At 41.4% G+C, this 18,049-nt stretch overlaps 2 protein-coding genes and 1 long non-coding RNA gene across 3 annotated transcripts; all 3 read right to left on the bottom strand.

The window, feature by feature from the left end:
• Nucleotides 1-6,854: 6,854 nt before the first annotated feature.
• On the bottom strand, nucleotides 6,855-8,378 carry LOC119210821 (cornifelin homolog B-like). Its single transcript, XM_037461209.2, has 4 exons — nucleotides 8,225-8,378; nucleotides 7,834-7,941; nucleotides 7,521-7,708; nucleotides 6,855-7,434 (listed from the first exon to the last, which is right to left on the bottom strand). Exons 2-4 carry the CDS (start codon nucleotides 7,898-7,900, stop codon nucleotides 7,225-7,227), a joined length of 465 nt encoding a protein of 154 aa, XP_037317106.1. The 5' UTR covers nucleotides 7,901-7,941; nucleotides 8,225-8,378; the 3' UTR covers nucleotides 6,855-7,224.
• Nucleotides 8,379-9,531: 1,153 nt separating this feature from the next.
• Nucleotides 9,532-10,859, bottom strand: LOC134107097 (cornifelin homolog B-like). Its single transcript, XM_062558432.1, has 4 exons — nucleotides 10,706-10,859; nucleotides 10,315-10,422; nucleotides 10,002-10,189; nucleotides 9,532-9,915 (listed from the first exon to the last, which is right to left on the bottom strand). The coding sequence occupies exons 2-4, from the start codon at nucleotides 10,379-10,381 to the stop codon at nucleotides 9,706-9,708; spliced, it is 465 nt and encodes a 154-aa protein (XP_062414416.1). The 5' UTR covers nucleotides 10,382-10,422; nucleotides 10,706-10,859; the 3' UTR covers nucleotides 9,532-9,705.
• Nucleotides 10,860-14,163: 3,304 nt separating this feature from the next.
• On the bottom strand, nucleotides 14,164-17,749 carry LOC134107095 (uncharacterized). The gene is made up of 4 exons (XR_009942604.1): nucleotides 17,615-17,749; nucleotides 16,726-16,797; nucleotides 16,429-16,627; nucleotides 14,164-15,660 (listed from the first exon to the last, which is right to left on the bottom strand). It is a non-coding gene; the product is annotated as an uncharacterized LOC134107095 (long non-coding RNA).
• Nucleotides 17,750-18,049: the final 300 nt, after the last annotated feature.

Below are 18,049 nucleotides of genomic sequence, written 5' to 3'. Positions count from 1 at the left end.
ACTGTGCAAACAACAAAAGCAAAGAAGCATTGAAGTTGCTGTAAAATACAGAAATACTAGAAGTGAGCACAGCCTTCTTAAAAAGTTTGAAATCCTTCATGTCCCAGTGTTGGTGAAAAGCAGTGCACAACGTTTCTTTATATTTCCTTTTTAAGGACCTGTAATTCATTACTTGTCCACAGGACGTCCTGGGAGAGTGTTCTCCAGCAGCCATATCAGGGATTATATAAATGATCACAAAAAATGTGAAAGAGCGGATGGCACATTTGTGTTGTTTACACTTCATACCCGTCTCTTTCCCTACCCATTTCCATATTATATTGTCTTTAGTGAGTATAAGTCTAAGTAAGTATCTGAAGATGGTGATACGAGCTGGTCAAATCCTCAATGGAAAAGAGGTTCAACGCTTTCATTGTTATCTCTTTCACCACAAGGTGCACCATCCTGAATTAATAGGAGATAGTGACGCCCATTTGTTCCTTGCAGCAACAACATTTAAAGTGATGAACTTTTGAAGGAAAGATTTAAAACGCTCTTCTTTGGACTGTTTTGGACAGGATCTCCCACTGGAGTTAAACAGCATGGTTTCTCACTGTACTTAACTTTATTTATAATAGATAAAAGTTGTCTTTATCTGGTCTTTTCCTGATTGTTCCTGTTGTTGCGAACTCAGCTGATTCTCAATGATGACGAATACAGGTTCATTTCATGGACTTGTTTGTGAACACACCTTAGAGGACAAACTCTTCCGTCTGATTTCCCAAACATCAAGACAGACTTTGCAGCATTTATTCCAGCTGTTCTTTCTCCTTCATTAAGCTACTGAATGTTTATTTTTTATTGGCCAACAAACACAGGCTAGATTTGCCCTGACTGAGGATTGGACAGGTGGATGTTGGATGGACTATAAAACTGTACACATGTAGAAGGTAATTACACCTGTACAGTTGTGGGTTGGAGCCAAATGACAACCACGAAGGTAAATTCTTTTACAGTCTGACAGAAGGTTTAGCCCAATAAGGACAAATTCTCTAAATGTGTGTTTTCATGCATTAGTTATGTAACAAAGAGACCTAATTAAGCAGGTTTTACTAGAGATATGTCCACCACCAGGTTAATATCCGACAATCTGAGCTATTCTCGCTTCGTTTTTGTGGGAAGGTGTTGCACACAAATGTTGCTTTATATTTTTCATATTTCCTTTCTGTTTAGCAAAAATGAATGAGAAGGAAAATGCACAGAGGGATGTGACTGAAAGTGTCACACATATAACCAAATGTCATGTTTTAAAACATAGAAGGTCTAATGGAATCTGTGACTCAACACTCCCCTGGTTTACTGTTATTTGTATTGTTTTATTCCTCAATATTTAGCTGGACTTATCTCATGTGAGAAAACTGAAATTAGACTGAAAAATAAAAATGTTTCAACTTTTAAGTGCAAGTAAGATATTTCTTCACATGTGTATAACAGGAAGCAAAATAAAGCAGTTTCCATAGAGATCCTGCAAAACCTTGGACGCCTGCGCTCTGTGTGTTTCACTCATCTATTTATGTCACGAAGTGAAGAGAAAACTTGTGCTTCTTCCTCTATGACTGGGCATTAGTAACACATCACAAGAGTTCCCTTAACGCAACACTTTGGTTCAGCATAATCCCTGTAAAGGGCGGTTTTAATTTTTAACGAGCACAATGACAACGCATATCTCCACGTGACGTGACAACTGTACAACGATTATCCTGCACCGCGGTGATGTCATCAAATATGAATCAAGCAAGGGGGAGTTTAGAGGATTGGAAAAAAGTGAGGATGGAGAGGCAGAGAAAAGGAAAGGAGTCAGCTGAGAGAGGAGAGGACGACGAAGAAGGAGAGGAGAAGCAGTGAAGAGATGGAGAAGGGGGGTGGAGAAGACAATTCTAAGCAAGGAAGGGTAGAAATTGAAGAAAGGAGAGATTTAAGAGGAAATAGGTCAACATTTTGCCAGCAGAATTATGAACTGTCCTTTTACGTTTTGGGAAGAATCCAAAAACCACAATTTCCCCAAAAATTATAAATGTGAATTTAATGTACTAAAAAACACTCAAATTTTGAGTTGCCCTGACATAGCATATTGTATTTGCGACATCACTTAGTATCTCATTATGTGGTCTAAGTCACAGGGCGGACTGCAGGATTAGGGGATTGGCAAGAGAGATATTTTAGACGAAACACCTGGGCCTTAGAGGTGAAATGTATGTATTGCATCTGAATAGTGCTTTTCATTTCAGACCCCATGATAAATGTTGACGTTTTACAAACTCCACACTCGCCATTTGTAACGAAAAAACACAATTCCTTTTGATTTCTTGAGTAAAAGTAAACACGAACGTTTTTTTCTTGGAATTTAACAATTTGGCAGGACCTCTACGGCGCTCTCAGGCCCAGCAGTCGGCCCTGTCCCAAGGGTAGAGAATAGTAAATAGTGCCCAGAAAAAAAAATTGCGTCCAAAAGAGATTAAGTGCTCAGATTCAAATCAGATACTTTACTGCTGTAATAATGTAATCCTCGGCTTCCACGCAAAGATGCATTTCTCTTTCACCCTTTTCCTCAAAATGTTTCTTCAGCAGCTGGGACTGAAGTGATTGGCTACCAATTCAGTGGCATAAAGACCCTCAAACAGAATCATCTCTCGTCTTCCTATGCGTAGACCGACTCGATTCACTGCAGAGCGACATGCCGCAGGCGCCACCGTGCTGTCCGAGTGCAAGGTTCACGTTGTTCACGATACTCTACTTAATCGGATGAAGATTAAGTAGGTCCTGGCAGCGGAGACGTGTCTAATCGAAACAGCTCATGAACTTAATGGCTCAGCCAGGGGCCACGGGGCTAACACTATGCTCTCGGGACTCCAGTCGTTAACGCTGCGTGCTGTCGTGGAAACAGCAAATTAGTAGTTTCCCAGAATCAATCGCAACGCCTGTGAAGTGAGGTAAAAAGATGGCTACATTGAGTGACCTTACATAGTGGTGCAGTCCAGAAGAGAAAATTCATAACTGTTATGATTAGCTCTTATTCCTACATCTACTCCACATCGATGCACACCAGCTACCTGCGGCTCTACAGATCTAGAAGGAGTGGAGCGGGTTAACCGGGAGAAAGAACCGTGCACATTGAAGTCTTTTTATGTTTCTCCTGTCGTTCTGTTGTCAGGAAACTGAATTGTAGATTGTAATTTGGTATTGACTCATACACTCTTAACCAAGATGAACAATAGGTCCTTCCATAAATCAGTCAAAGCAAAGCTTGAGAACTTGTTTTGGCAGATAAACTAAATTTACTGCCGCTCTCACCTGACAGTAAACCTTTCTATGCAGAGCACACCTTATTTGAGCTCTTGGTTTGAAGAAACAAAAAATGTAATCACTGTATTAAAAAAGATGGAAGAGGGCTCCGACTCCTGGGAACGGCGACCTCAAAGTGCTGAATGGAGTACTGAGAGCAGTATAGGTATCAGATATCACCCTGTCGTAGTAATATACAACTTATTCACGTAGTAAATTGGGCTTCATGAAGATTCAGGCTGCAGCCATCGTTAATCGGAAATAATCAAAAGCAAAACATCTCAAAATAAGTTGTAATTTCACATTCTGGCACTTTTTTGCCCTATTCCAACCCCCCCTCCCCCTCGGTTGTCACTTGAATCACAATACTCTGAAAGGTTATTTTGAAATTCAGGCCCAATGACAGCATATAATGTGTTCACCAGCTTCAAGGGGACAAACTAGCTTCCCGTGGGAATTGCACTCGGCCCTTCTTGCACTCTCTGCTTTTGTTCCGTCTGTCCTTGTGTTTGTTCAAACCTCCTCATAAATGAACATGACTTGTATTGACTTGACCGAATTCCAAATTTTTCTGTGACGAGTTCGGTCCACAGAGCTGAAAACATGACGTTCTGTTGTATTAACCCAAATAACCTCAAACAGGGAGACTTGAGTTATTTCCGACGGATGAATACCCAACGAGATCACATTCAACATCCTAAATGACATGAACCGGATTGAACTTGTTTGCAAAGTTAATTCCACGTGATTTACGGTGGGAGCCAGGCCTGCGCGTTCCAGAGCACCTGCACGCTTGTTTCTTTTTTTGCACGTGATAGGCATCAGCCAACGATTCCGACCGGCGAAGGCAAACACCGCTCTTGTTGCAAATATCAACAGCGGGTAATCAATGGGACCGTGCTTTTGTTGACTCCCCCTGTCCCATGGGAAATTAAACAGCCACTGACGGAACGGCGCGTATTGAAAGGAGATGAAGGCACCACACGCGTGGTCATGCAAACGGAAAAAATCCAAAGACAAATATAAACAAACAATGGATGAAGACAGATGTTTGCTGAAACACAAAACCAACACATGAGAGGGAAATGAGTGAGTGAGGGCGAGGAGGTGGGAGGAAGAATAATGCAGTCGGGGAGTGGGGGGACAGACACTCTACAGCCTCCCAGACCTCTAGACAAATAAACAGGGGTAGAAGAGGCGTGAAGACTATGGGTTTCACACACTGGAGGTGTGTGTGTGTGTGTGTGTGTGTGTGTGTGTGTGTGTGTGTGTGTGTGTGTGTGTGTGTGTGTGTGTGTGTGTGTGTGTGAGAGAGTTACGCTTATTGATCCCGCAACCTGTAGCTTTGAGTGGAAGCCTCCCCACATGCTGGAGAAACACCTCAGTGAACACACACACACACACAGACCTCACAGGGAGAGAGTGTATTTGTGTTGACACAGACACAACGTAATCATAGACGACTGGTCCCGAGAGACTAAGTTTACTGTGTGTGTACATGTGAGCACATGTCTGTATACATTACTGTCAGTGTATGTGTGTACACTCTCAGGATTTTAGGCATTCTCTGCACTGAAGCATCCGTACAGGTGAAAAAAAACGTATTTTGTACATTTTCACTACATACAGCACTTGTATGCATGAATATGTCAATGTGTGTCTGTCACCGATACCCTAAACGTAAATATAGGACAACATGTACATACGGTGTATACCACAGACATTTCAAAATACAACAAATACTGCAGTCTGAAATGTCATATATACTATTATTTGTACAACATAAATGCTCAATTATCAGGTTTTTCCTTCAAAAAAAAATAACACGAGCACCATGTGCAAGAGAGCTTTTTGGAAATGTGAAAGTGAAAGTCACACCATAAAACCAGCTTCGCAACCTGGACTCATCTCCATAGGTTAAAGACATTATTGACATTTCTGCACATTTAGATGTAGAAGTGCAGTAAGTGGTGCACTGAAAGAACGTTCGTGTGCCTGTAAGTCATATAGGAAGCTTCTTCCTCAACTTTTTGGGATTGAATGCGCTGCCGGGTCAAGCAGCCTATTTACTCATGTGAATGTTTCATTACTGAACTGCATTCTGATTACAGAGACTCCTTGATGGAACTATATGATAAGAAATTCTCTAATACTCATATTATACTTCACTAAAAAGTTACTTCAGACCAAGTCAGCAACACAAGAAACATGAAGCCATTTATCTCCATCCAATCTCTTCTTATTTGTCAGTGGCTCCCAATAGATGCTACACTATATTGCTTTTAACATGTGTTCATTTGTCCAAATATCATTTCATTTTGTTTTACCATTTCATTGCAAACGTAGCATGAACACCATTGATCACACATCATGTGTGTATCTTTACTAATATCAGTTATGCAAGAAACATTGTTAATTTGTAGGAGCATTGGAGCTAGGCAACCCTTCCCTGTGTAAATATAGGTTAATATTATTTAATAAAACATACAAACACACAGGCTCACAAAGGGTAAACCAGATATCAAACGAAATATGTGGCATGTAATAATGTAGTACTAATTTGCACCTAAAAATCATAATGAAGGCAAATATTTACAACAGTGGGTGCATGTCATGTTGGCCAGCTGGAGCACATTTTGTTTGTCTTGCTGACTGTTTTGACAAATGAAATGAGTGTTTGTTGTGAATAAATGACAAATTATTTGAATTATTTCAGTTCAGGTCCTTAAATCTTTAGATGTTCATTAGTGAAGTACAAAGAATCCTGCATACATCCGTAATAAGATGTCTGACAATTAACCCATCCTCAAGAATTCTTACAATTATCTCTTACAAAGAAAAATGCCTGTGCTATTTATTATGTTGTTTACGGTTCAGCTTTCCCGTTTATGGTAGATGTTGTAATGAGGAACACTGACTATGTCTCTGCATGTCAAAGGGGACTGAAGATGAGCAGATGTTGGTAAAAGACTTTTTTTCTGCTCCACCTTTTTTTTCGCCAAGTCAAGACATTATTTAATTCAAAGAATGGTTTAATACGACATGCTGATGCCCTCAGAGAATGAAACCTGTTCAAAAGATTAGACAAGCTTTGTTTTGTGCAAACATGTTCGGATCGTTGAAGGTGTTTGTCTTCATGTGAAAGCATTGCTTTGTGTTTCTGGCATGGCACGTTTTCTACAGCAATTATTCTTTTAATGGAGGCAAATATCGCCCAAAATGGATTCCAAGGATTAAAAAAACTCTAGCATATGCTTTTTTAAGCTTCAGAAATAACATGTGGTGGCCTTATTTTACACAGAAAAGAAGAAATTGTTGAGAAATCAACCAACAGCAAACTTCTTAATTAACTATTTTCATTAAAGTAACATGCTTTGCTCAATGTGTTTTCAGAGTGAGGGAATTCCTGTCAACAACTTCAAGGGAACATGTGTCAGAAAGTCATGAGTGTTTTTGTGCACCTTGGTAAGTATTTCCTTGGTAATTACAAACGATGCTTTATCATACAGACTGTGAAAAAAATGAAGAGACCTGAAGAAGTTGGATTCATCAAGCAGAACTATAGCTTTATTTAACAGCTCTTTCAAAATCCTTTGCATTGGCCATGCAACAATGGCAGCAGAAATGAAAGTAGAGAACGCTTGCAGGTGACCGTAGCATCAAAGTGGTCACAAAGCTCTCGTGAACCGGCTTGAAACAAACCTCACAAAAACGGAGGGAAATGTTTAGGAATGAATCCAGGAAGGTCTTTGGTGAAAAATTGAAATAACTTGACTCGCATATCAAAAATATGAATTAACAATCATCCTTCATCTTCACCAGTAAATACAAACAAAGAGGAGCTTGAACTGAGCTGAGTATGTCATTCACAAAACATACCAGACTAATGAGAGGCCACAAAGCTCAGATTGAGCTTCCTGGATAGTCCACAAAGGCAGCTTTGGGGGGGTAAGCAGCCATCATTCCTGGAGCGGGCTGCAACTGCAAAACGCTCGGTTGCTCCACAGTGACGACATTGGGTGCTTTATTGCGATGCTTCAACTCCCGATGCATCTGACACCATGAGCACCATGAGCAACAACAGGAAACGCCAAGGTCCCTACAGATGGATCCCTGCAGAAAACCAAGAAAAACGTATGTAAAGCTGAAGCTTTAAAGCAACTTTGCTTTATCCAACTTGTCGGTAAAAATCATCATACCTTAATGCCATATTTGTGTCGCATGGCAACCCTTAGAGACAGGGCTGAAGGAGGCACAATCAGAGGTACCTTAGCGACTAAGAACGCGACCACGCAACACGCGTCACATATTGGGAGACAACGATTCTCTCCCGATCGTACCGTAACCGTGGAGGCAAGGCATGGGCAGCACCAGAAGCCATAGCAGCCTGAAACACACAGAAGATACAACAATTGAGCGGTGGAAACGGTGAGGGGAGTTTCTAAAGAAGGTTCTACAGTACATATGAGAAGCGGGGCTTTCAATACAAACACAACACAAACGGTCTCTTACAAGTACTTGCGTCCTCAAAGCAGTCACAGATGTCAGAGTTCCAGTCTTCCAAGGGTTGTGTTGACATTTTTCACGAGGAACCTCGGCGACAGGCGGTAAAGAATGAACCTATTAATGCACAGAAGTAAGCGCTCAAAGAAGGGCATTACACAGAAATATTACAAATAGCTGAAAGCGTATATTATATGTCTCCATTTCCTCTCCCCCCCCCCCTTGAAAAAGTGTGCAATTAAAATGGTTTGGTGAGTATTTTTCCACGCACGACAGTTCCACGCGGGCACGAATATGTTGCGAATACGTTCCGCGTGGAGCTCGCAGCAGAAGTTGTAAACCTGCGGCAAACACTGCGAACGTGTGGAAAACAAATGACAAAACCTTAAACGTAACGTACCTCACTGGCTGCACAGGACCGAGAGGCAAATGAGAATGCGTAAAACTTGATGAGCACGTTGTGTTAAATTGTTTCAGAGTTATAACGCTACTTGACGCCTCACGTGTGTCTTGGTCTTTGTAACACCAATAAATATCCCCGCGCAACGAATTAAGAAAACATAGTTCCTACTTAATGCAAATTAAACAAAAAATACTGATAATTTATCAATGGCGTTTTCTGGCAGAGACAAAGGGAAGCCAGGCTTCCTCACTTTTTTCAGAATAAAACTCATTTAATCATCATTAATAAATAATTTATAAAACACTTTTTTTTAACAGTTTACGATATCGTGTTGTCGTCTCTTCCTCGTCTCTCTTCATTTATTATCGAGCGTTTAATGATGTGTAAAACAGCGCCCCTCTTAATGTTACGTGGTGAATGCGCGTTGAAAACATGGTACTGCACTCTGTTGTCTCACACTAGCTCTAGAGTGGTACCAACAAGAGGTGGACTCACTAACGTGTGTCACACTTTTGGTACCAACAAAGCGCCTCAGGACCAGGAAACTGCAGAGATGGAATGTGTTTTACCCAGATTTTAGTGTAATGCTGGAGAGTGCTCTCAATAAATTGCCACCATTTTTCAAGATGAACCGATTGGTGTTACAAGAAGACATTGTCAGCACTTGTTTTATTTATCTCTTTCATCTACTTGTAAATAGGTCAAATATGGAATGTGAAATTATGCCGTGACCCCCGTGTTTTCCTGTGGGCATGTTGTGCTTAGTGTTAAGTGACCACCACACAGCGTTTGGAACTGAGGCCAAAAAGTTCAGTTTTGGTTCAGTTTCGGGATTTCTTATGGTTCTTTCAATAGCAGATTTTTTCTTGCCACTCTTCTGTTAAGGCCAGACTATGGGCCCCTTGCGCGCCCCTTGCGTGCCTTAAATAAACAAACCAACAACTTGCACACACAAAGACCTCGCTCTCTAGGTCGTCTTCGACAAAAACCGTTACTCCACCTGGTGTTCTGGCGGTGACTTGCTCTGCAACACACACAAGCCTTTTTGAACCATGAATTGAAACGAGTCCGTCACAAGACGCAGAAGCAGGCCCCAGCATATACTGTGGAAACCTACCTGCTTCTGGTTTAGCAGATACGCTTCGTATTTTCGTTTTATAGGCAAAGCCACAAAAGGGATTAACAGTACAAAGTTGTCAGTCTGTCTCGTTTATTGGTTTTAAACGAAAAATGAGAAAACGTCTGCCCTCTACCTTTTTACCGCTTTTGATTAAAAACGAGAAAACAGTGTTTTCGTTGTATGTTTATTACGTTTAAAGGGACTATCAAAAGGTACATAGATCAAAGTTATTTAAAGGCAAAAATATGAATTAACAATCATCCTTCATCTTCACCAGTAAATACAAACAAAGAGGAGCTTGAACTGAGCTGAGTATGTCATTCACAAAACATACCAGACTAATGAGAGGCCACAAAGCTCAGATTGAGCTTCCTGGATAGTCCACAAAGGCAGCTTTGGGGGGGTAAGCAGCCATCATTCCTGGAGCGGGCTGCAACTGCAAAACGCTCGGTTGCTCCACAGTGACGACATTGGGTGCTTTATTGCGATGCTTCAACTCCCGATGCATCTGACACCATGAGCACCATGAGCAACAACAGGAAACGCCAAGGTCCCTACAGATGGATCCCTGCAGAAAACCAAGAAAAACGTATGTAAAGCTGAAGCTTTAAAGCAACTTTGCTTTATCCAACTTGTCGGTAAAAATCATCATACCTTAATGCCATATTTGTGTCGCATGGCAACCCTTAGAGACAGGGCTGAAGGAGGCACAATCAGAGGTACCTTAGCGACTAAGAACGCGACCACGCAACACGCGTCACATATTGGGAGACAACGATTCTCTCCCGATCGTACCGTAACCGTGGAGGCAAGGCATGGGCAGCACCAGAAGCCATAGCAGCCTGAAACACACAGAAGATACAACAATTGAGCGGTGGAAACGGTGAGGGGAGTTTCTAAAGAAGGTTCTACAGTACATATGAGAAGCGGGGCTTTCAATACAAACACAACACAAACGGTCTCTTACAAGTACTTGCGTCCTCAAAGCAGTCACAGATGTCAGAGTTCCAGTCTTCCAAGGGTTGTGTTGACATTTTTCACGAGGAACCTCGGCGACAGGCGGTAAAGAATGAACCTATTAATGCACAGAAGTAAGCGCTCAAAGAAGGGCATTACACAGAAATATTACAAATAGCTGAAAGCGTATATTATATGTCTCCATTTCCTCTCCCCCCCCCCCTTGAAAAAGTGTGCAATTAAAATGGTTTGGTGAGTATTTTTCCACGCACGACAGTTCCACGCGGGCACGAATATGTTGCGAATACGTTCCGCGTGGAGCTCGCAGCAGAAGTTGTAAACCTGCGGCAAACACTGCGAACGTGTGGAAAACAAATGACAAAACCTTAAACGTAACGTACCTCACTGGCTGCACAGGACCGAGAGGCAAATGAGAATGCGTAAAACTTGATGAGCACGTTGTGTTAAATTGTTTCAGAGTTATAACGCTACTTGACGCCTCACGTGTGTCTTGGTCTTTGTAACACCAATAAATATCCCCGCGCAACGAATTAAGAAAACATAGTTCCTACTTAATGCAAATTAAACAAAAAATACTGATAATTTATCAATGGCGTTTTCTGGCAGAGACAAAGGGAAGCCAGGCTTCCTCACTTTTTTCAGAATAAAACTCATTTAATCATCATTAATAAATAATTTATAAAACACTTTTTTTTAACAGTTTACGATATCGTGTTGTCGTCTCTTCCTCGTCTCTCTTCATTTATTATCGAGCGTTTAATGATGTGTAAAACAGCGCCCCTCTTAATGTTACGTGGTGAATGCGCGTTGAAAACATGGTACTGCACTCTGTTGTCTCACACTAGCTCTAGAGTGGTACCAACAAGAGGTGGACTCACTAACGTGTGTCACACTTTTGGTACCAACAAAGCGCCTCAGGACCAGGAAACTGCAGAGATGGAATGTGTTTTACCCAGATTTTAGTGTAATGCTGGAGAGTGCTCTCAATAAATTGCCACCATTTTTCAAGATGAACCGATTGGTGTTACAAGAAGACATTGTCAGCACTTGTTTTATTTATCTCTTTCATCTACTTGTAAATAGGTCAAATATGGAATGTGAAATTATGCCGTGACCCCCGTGTTTTCCTGTGGGCATGTTGTGCTTAGTGTTAAGTGACCACCACACAGCGTTTGGAACTGAGGCCAAAAAGTTCAGTTTTGGTTCAGTTTCGGGATTTCTTATGGTTCTTTCAATAGCAGATTTTTTCTTGCCACTCTTCTGTTAAGGCCAGACTATGGGCCCCTTGCGCGCCCCTTGCGTGCCTTAAATAAACAAACCAACAACTTGCACACACAAAGACCTCGCTCTCTAGGTCGTCTTCGACAAAAACCGTTACTCCACCTGGTGTTCTGGCGGTGACTTGCTCTGCAACACACACAAGCCTTTTTGAACCATGAATTGAAACGAGTCCGTCACAAGACGCAGAAGCAGGCCCCAGCATATACTGTGGAAACCTACCTGCTTCTGGTTTAGCAGATACGCTTCGTATTTTCGTTTTATAGGCAAAGCCACAAAAGGGATTAACAGTACAAAGTTGTCAGTCTGTCTCGTTTATTGGTTTCAAACGAAAAATGAGAAAACGTCTGCCCTCTACCTTTTTACCGCTTTTGATTAAAAACGAGAAAACAGTGTTTTCGTTGTATGTTTATTACGTTTAAAGGGACTATCAAAAGGTACATAGATCAAAGTTATTAGTCTGTCTCATTTTTTTGAATTTTAAACGAAAAACGAGAAAACAGTGTTTTTGTTGTATGTCTTTTTTTACGGTAAAAAGGACTATCAAAAGGTACACAGACCTAGCTGGTTGTGCTTTTGGGAGGGTGCATATTCAAGATGATAAGAATCACCTAATCTCTATCAAATTCTCATAGTTTAGTCAATAGAGATGAAATCCTGCAGTGTATTAACATATGATCTAACACAGTATGCTCTTCAGTCTAGTCCTATTTTTGTGGCAAGCTTAAAATATATCGTCAAAAACGTATGTATGTTACCTTTAAATCACTTTCACAGAATGTCAGACTTAACTTTTTCTTAACTGCAAATAACTGAAGAAACATGTCAGGGATTGGGAGTTGGGTCGTGTGCTTGTTTGAACAATGGCAACGCTGCATAACCTGAATCTATTCATAACAACAAATGAAATGGAAACCACACGCTGAGGACGGTATACGGACGGTTTCTTTAGATTAAAATCTATTAAATGTGCTCAGTATTTCCATTTGAAAAAAGAAAAGATGGGAGAAGGGCTGTTTGCGGAAAACGTTTTTGTTCCAACGTATTGCTACTAATTGATATTTCACACACAAAACTGCTATTTAGCAGTTCTGGCAAGGGGGAGATTAGAGACAATTAGGTAGTCAACTGAAGCACATGGACAATCCATCTACTGTGCAAATGGTGAATGAAGCCAGAAGAATCTTTACGAACCAAACCCTTATCAGACAGTAGTTTTTTTTTGTTGAATATGGACAGTTTATGACAATTATGATTTAATTTGTCTTTCAATCAATCAATTAAAGACAATATATTGACGAAGGATCTCCTCACAGATACCAGCAAAGAGGAAAAGGACGGGGTTTCCCCAGATTCAGGTTCTGCTGACAAGAACTGGAATGAAATAGTCAACAGTAGAGAAACATCCATCAAACTAGGGTTTTTGTGTATGTATGTATGTATGTATATGTTGGACATGTGATGACATTTAGGGTCTTACAAACACAAAATTGTTTTCCCCCGGGAGATTGAAAGTGCCGAGCTGGAGAAGGAGCAGACAGGAGCCTCCTGTGGACCAATATTGATGGTCATATGAGACTTGGAACAGGGGACTTCTCTATTTTACAAAATAATATTGTACTATTCATACTTTATTTCACTCTGTAACTTTATTGCTTACTACTTATGTTAGTTATTAAATTCTTTAATCCTTAATCATTTTTAAACCCGAGCCAGGTTTTATGACTTCTTGTCTCAGAAGGGTCGAGGGTAACAGTAGTGGTCCTTGATCAGAAGTTCAGAACTCCACACCAACTAGACTTTTTTTATTAAAACAATTATGAAATGAAATGAAAGAAGTCATCTGATTGGATCCATAATAAAGTTTGTGCAGAATGTAATTCCATGTAATTCATTGTAATTACATCAGAAGCTTCTTTTAGTAAGAATAAATTTGCCAGTTCTGCACAAATTTAGTGTTGAGCGCACATTAGCTCACTCGCTAACCATCTGCTCACTTTTATAGCATGTTGGGTCAGCATGGACTTCATCCGGGTTCATGACTGACCTGTAACTGTTGACTATAATGTGTGGCAGAAAAGACAAGCAAGCCACACAACCACTGTTCCATCACACAACGGGACATGGCCAAGAGGTGGTTTACCTTAAGTTACACATCTGTACTTTCCTTTATCTTAAGAATGACTAACCCCAACCCTTCTTCTCCCCTTTCCACATTCCTCTGTCAATGTATGTGTGAGAGTGTGTGTGACAGTGATATGTGGCCTGGGGCTGAAAGGGACAAGAGTAGATGTGCAAAGGAGAAAAGAAAGGAAGGGGAAAGCACCAGAGAGAAAGTGCAGAAACGATACGTAGAAAAACACGGGGAACGGAGAAGGAGATTGGAGGCAAAAAAAAGTGAGCTGGGAAAAAGGAAAAGGACAGAAAGAGGGAGAAAAAAGGAGGAGCCTTTTACTCGTCACTGGATCAGATTTCTACCGTTTGAAGGGGTCTTTTTTATGATCCATAATATTGTTGAAAAACAAGATACTGAGGGGAAAAGACAGCAATAAAAGTAATAATCCCGGAGGAATATTCATTTTATTTTCTAAAGTGGACAAAAAAAATGTAAAGAACAAACAGAAAATATTACATGGCTGCTCGGTATGAGTTTTCCCAACGAGAAGTTTGGGACATTTCCCCCGCGGCCTCTCGGCTCCTCGACTCATATTTACACTTCCAACACACACTCACCTACACACCGCCTTCATCTCTCCATTTAGCCGTGTCTGTTGCTGACACACACACACACACACACACTCTTGCTTTCATGGGCAACATTTAATCTGTTAAGAGAACAAACAGAAAACACACACTTTTGCTCACACACACACACATCTCATCAAATTCTGAAAAGACATGAATCAAATGTTGTTCATCGAGTCGTGACTACAAACAGAAACGCACGCTGACACTCTAAAACAAAGCTTTATGCATGCAGTCACATTCCCACATGAATCAATCGATTTTGAGTAACAAACCAAATTAAAGCTGCAAGCAGCGATGAACGGGCCTTCGCCTATTCTCGCACGTTGGGGTGGGGCGGCGGTCGGCCGGGCTCGCGGGTCAAAAAAGACTAAAGAGACTAAACAAATCACTCTCGGGGCTGCCATTCAAACCTGAATCTGCGGCCTCGCGAACGGAATCCACCGACGCCGGGCTGTTGCCCCGCTGCAAAAGACCTGCGGAGTAATTGTTACGGGTCTCGGGCACGATGACCACAATAAGTATCACAGCAACACTTGTCTCGTTCTCCAGTTTGCGTCTGTATAATTGATTCAACACATATACACATCCAGTGCATTTTTCTTGTCCTGTATATCTTAGATATCATAAATGCAGTCTCATTTAAGGTTAATTCCCAGAAATATCCACCTGTAATTACCTTAGCTGTTATTACGGCCTACTATAGTTCCCATTGACCAACTACATAAGGGATATTTCCACACCATGTTGACTATGATAAACGTATACAACTCTTATTCACATATGGACATTGCACTTTAGAATGTATATTCATTAACTCAGCATGTACCAAACCATATTGTCATGTAAAAAAACCAAAACATGACCAAACATGACTAAATAAATCACTGCCCTGGCATACTGAACAAATATTGCATTCTGGATTCATTTTAAGTCACATGAGGAGTCTTGTGCATGCCAAGAATCAAACCCTGGTTTACTGCGCCAGGGGCCAACGCTCTGCAGATGACCTATATGGTCCAATACAATTTCACAATCGAAACGTCACTCAAATAGGATTGGTGCCTCTCTTGCAAAAATACAGCGAATTTTAATACTTAAATGACAGCTAAAGGAGAAAATAAAACGCAGTAGGTCACATAAGTTCTGTCGGATGTTCAAGTTGCCCAGAAGGATGAGCGGAGAGCTGTCATCTGGAAGTTGTAACTTTTCCATTCATTGTAGAAGTAAATAACTTCTTCTCTGGAAGGATAATTTTCCGCTGTGGTCCAGTCAACTTTGCCATGATTGTGACGCCAACCTGTGCCGTGTGCTGGAAGAAAAAAAGAAGGCCAAATTATTACATCGATATGTAATGGAATGCTGTTGTAAGAACACAGGAAGAAGGCTTTTACATTACATGTCATTTAGCTGACGCTTTTATCCAAAGCGACGTACAATAAGTGCATTTCCACATAGAGATACAAACTCAGAAGAACAAGTAACAAGAAAGTACATTTTTCATTAACTAAGCAGTTTCAAAACATGTTAAAGATAAGTGGCATTATAAGTACAATTTAAGTGCTACCATTTGTTAGTGCTACGGTTTGCTAGTGTTTTAGTCAAGGTAGAGTCTAAAAAGGTGTGTCTTGAGTTTTCGACGGAAGATGGAGAGGCTCTCTGCAGTCCTGATGTCATCAGAGAGCTCGTTCCACCATCTGGGAGCCAGGACAGCAAAGAGTCGCGATCTCGTCGAGTGCTTTTCTCTCAGTGAGGGAGGAACAAGCAGCGTGGCAGATGCAGATCGGAGTGTGTGGGTTGGGATGTAGGGTTTAACCATGTCCCGGATGTAGACTGGTCCCGATCCATTCACAGCGTGGTACGTCAGTACCAATGCTTTGAACTGGATGCGGGGAGCCACTGGTAACCAATGAAGTGAAGGGAGAAGCGGTGTGGTGTGGGAGTATTTCAGAAGGTTGAAGACCAGTCGAGCTGCTGCATTCTGGATGAGCTGCAGTGGTCGTATGGCGGTAGCAGGGAGACCCGCCAGCAGAGAGTTACAGTAGTCGAGGCGAGAGATGACAAGAGCCTGAATCTGTACCTGCGCCGCCATCTGAGTGAGAAGGGGTCGTATTCTCCTGATGTTAACGGTGTTCGCCAAAGTTAACAGTCAGGTCCTGAGTGGGCGAGTTTTTTCCAGGGAAGAGAAGTAGTTCAGTCTTGTCGGGGTTGATCTTCAGGTGATGGGCGGACATCCACTGGGAGATGTCAGTCAGACATGCAGAGATCCGTGCCGCCACCTGAGTGTCCGAGTCGGGGAAGGAGAGAATTAGTTGGGTGTCTGTGTTTTACAATTATGCAGACAGAACAAAATATACATAAAGAAATGCTTTCCCACCTCGCTGGAGTTGAAAGCCACGTGTCCCATGTGCCATTCCCATTGATGGTGGCATGACTTTGCACGTGGCATCTGAAAGTATTTGAGCACCAACATGTATTATCAGAATACGATTAGGGCTGTCAACAGATTATAGACAATTAACTAGTTAATCACACATTTTGTAAAACATTTATCTTGATAACAATATTTTTTTCTCTTATATTAACTGTTTACAGTTTAGTAATTTGTTGTTTCAACTCCATAATGAGCTTGACGTGTGTATATTATTTCATTGGAATGAGGGGCATATTAATCATATCATTTAATGTTAGATTCATGCTCATTGTGAAGGAAATAAATATATAACATTGAAAAGCATTGAAGACGCACATTACATTACGTGTCATTTAGCTGACGCTTTTAAACAACAAAGTAGTTAGTTAGCTGCTGCGAGTAGTAGTGTGTAAATAAAGTGATTCAATCGGGCCAAGTTATTTAGGGCACACGGAAACGTAAACAAAGTGGCGCTAATAGCGTGAAGAGGGGTCTTTTATTCCCGTGAAGCTACCGTGGTTAGCTTTACAGGAACAAAATACGTATGCTAGTTGATGTTCTTCAAGCATAGCATAGGCTGCCCTGGGCTGTGCTAAATAGTGCACAGCAGCCACAGCCGGCAGTAAACTCAAATTAGTGTGACAAATCTGCTCTAAAGTGTAGTTATTTAAGTCAATAACCTCAGCAAATAGAGTAATCTGAACCACTTTGTTCGTTAGATCAGCCGGAGACGCGGAAAAAAAGAGATGTTTGTGACGGGACGTCCCTTAAGCAGCTGTTAGCATGTTTACAGTATCCCCGCTATTTAAGTGGGTAAGACTGAAGAACGCACAAGGAAAAAGTCATCACTCACCTACCAAAGCGTTTCCACTTGGTTTAGTCCGTTTGGATTTAAGCATAGGTGTGTAGCTAGCAGTTTAAAATATAAAATACGGACTTGATACGAGCTGCAGCTGTTCAACGCCGGGGCTTCAATGGCGACCTCTCGCGATAACAGCATTAACTCACGCGACACTACGAGCCGCCCTCTACTCTGCGCATGTCCGTCAACAAAGACTGCTGGGTAATTGAGTTCTTTAACGTAACAGTTCCCCGTAACATCTAGTAAAATCCCAAAACGTGTTTGCATCTCCACCCGTATGTGGCAGAATACGTGTATTTAAATTCAGATGTAAATATATTGAACTGTCCGTGTTATTTTTCTAGGTTAGATGTGTCAAACTCGCGACACGCTGGCGAACGGCTGCACCGTCCAGACCGTACCGGGCTGCAACGCCAGCTCCACACA

The sequence above is a fragment of the Pungitius pungitius genome, chromosome 2 (assembly GCF_949316345.1).
Source record: "Pungitius pungitius chromosome 2, fPunPun2.1, whole genome shotgun sequence".
In the NCBI taxonomy this organism is placed as follows: Eukaryota; Metazoa; Chordata; class Actinopteri; order Perciformes; family Gasterosteidae; genus Pungitius; species Pungitius pungitius.
The sequence above is the reverse complement of the archived record's forward strand: the minus strand, read 5'-3'. Positions and strand labels throughout refer to the sequence as shown.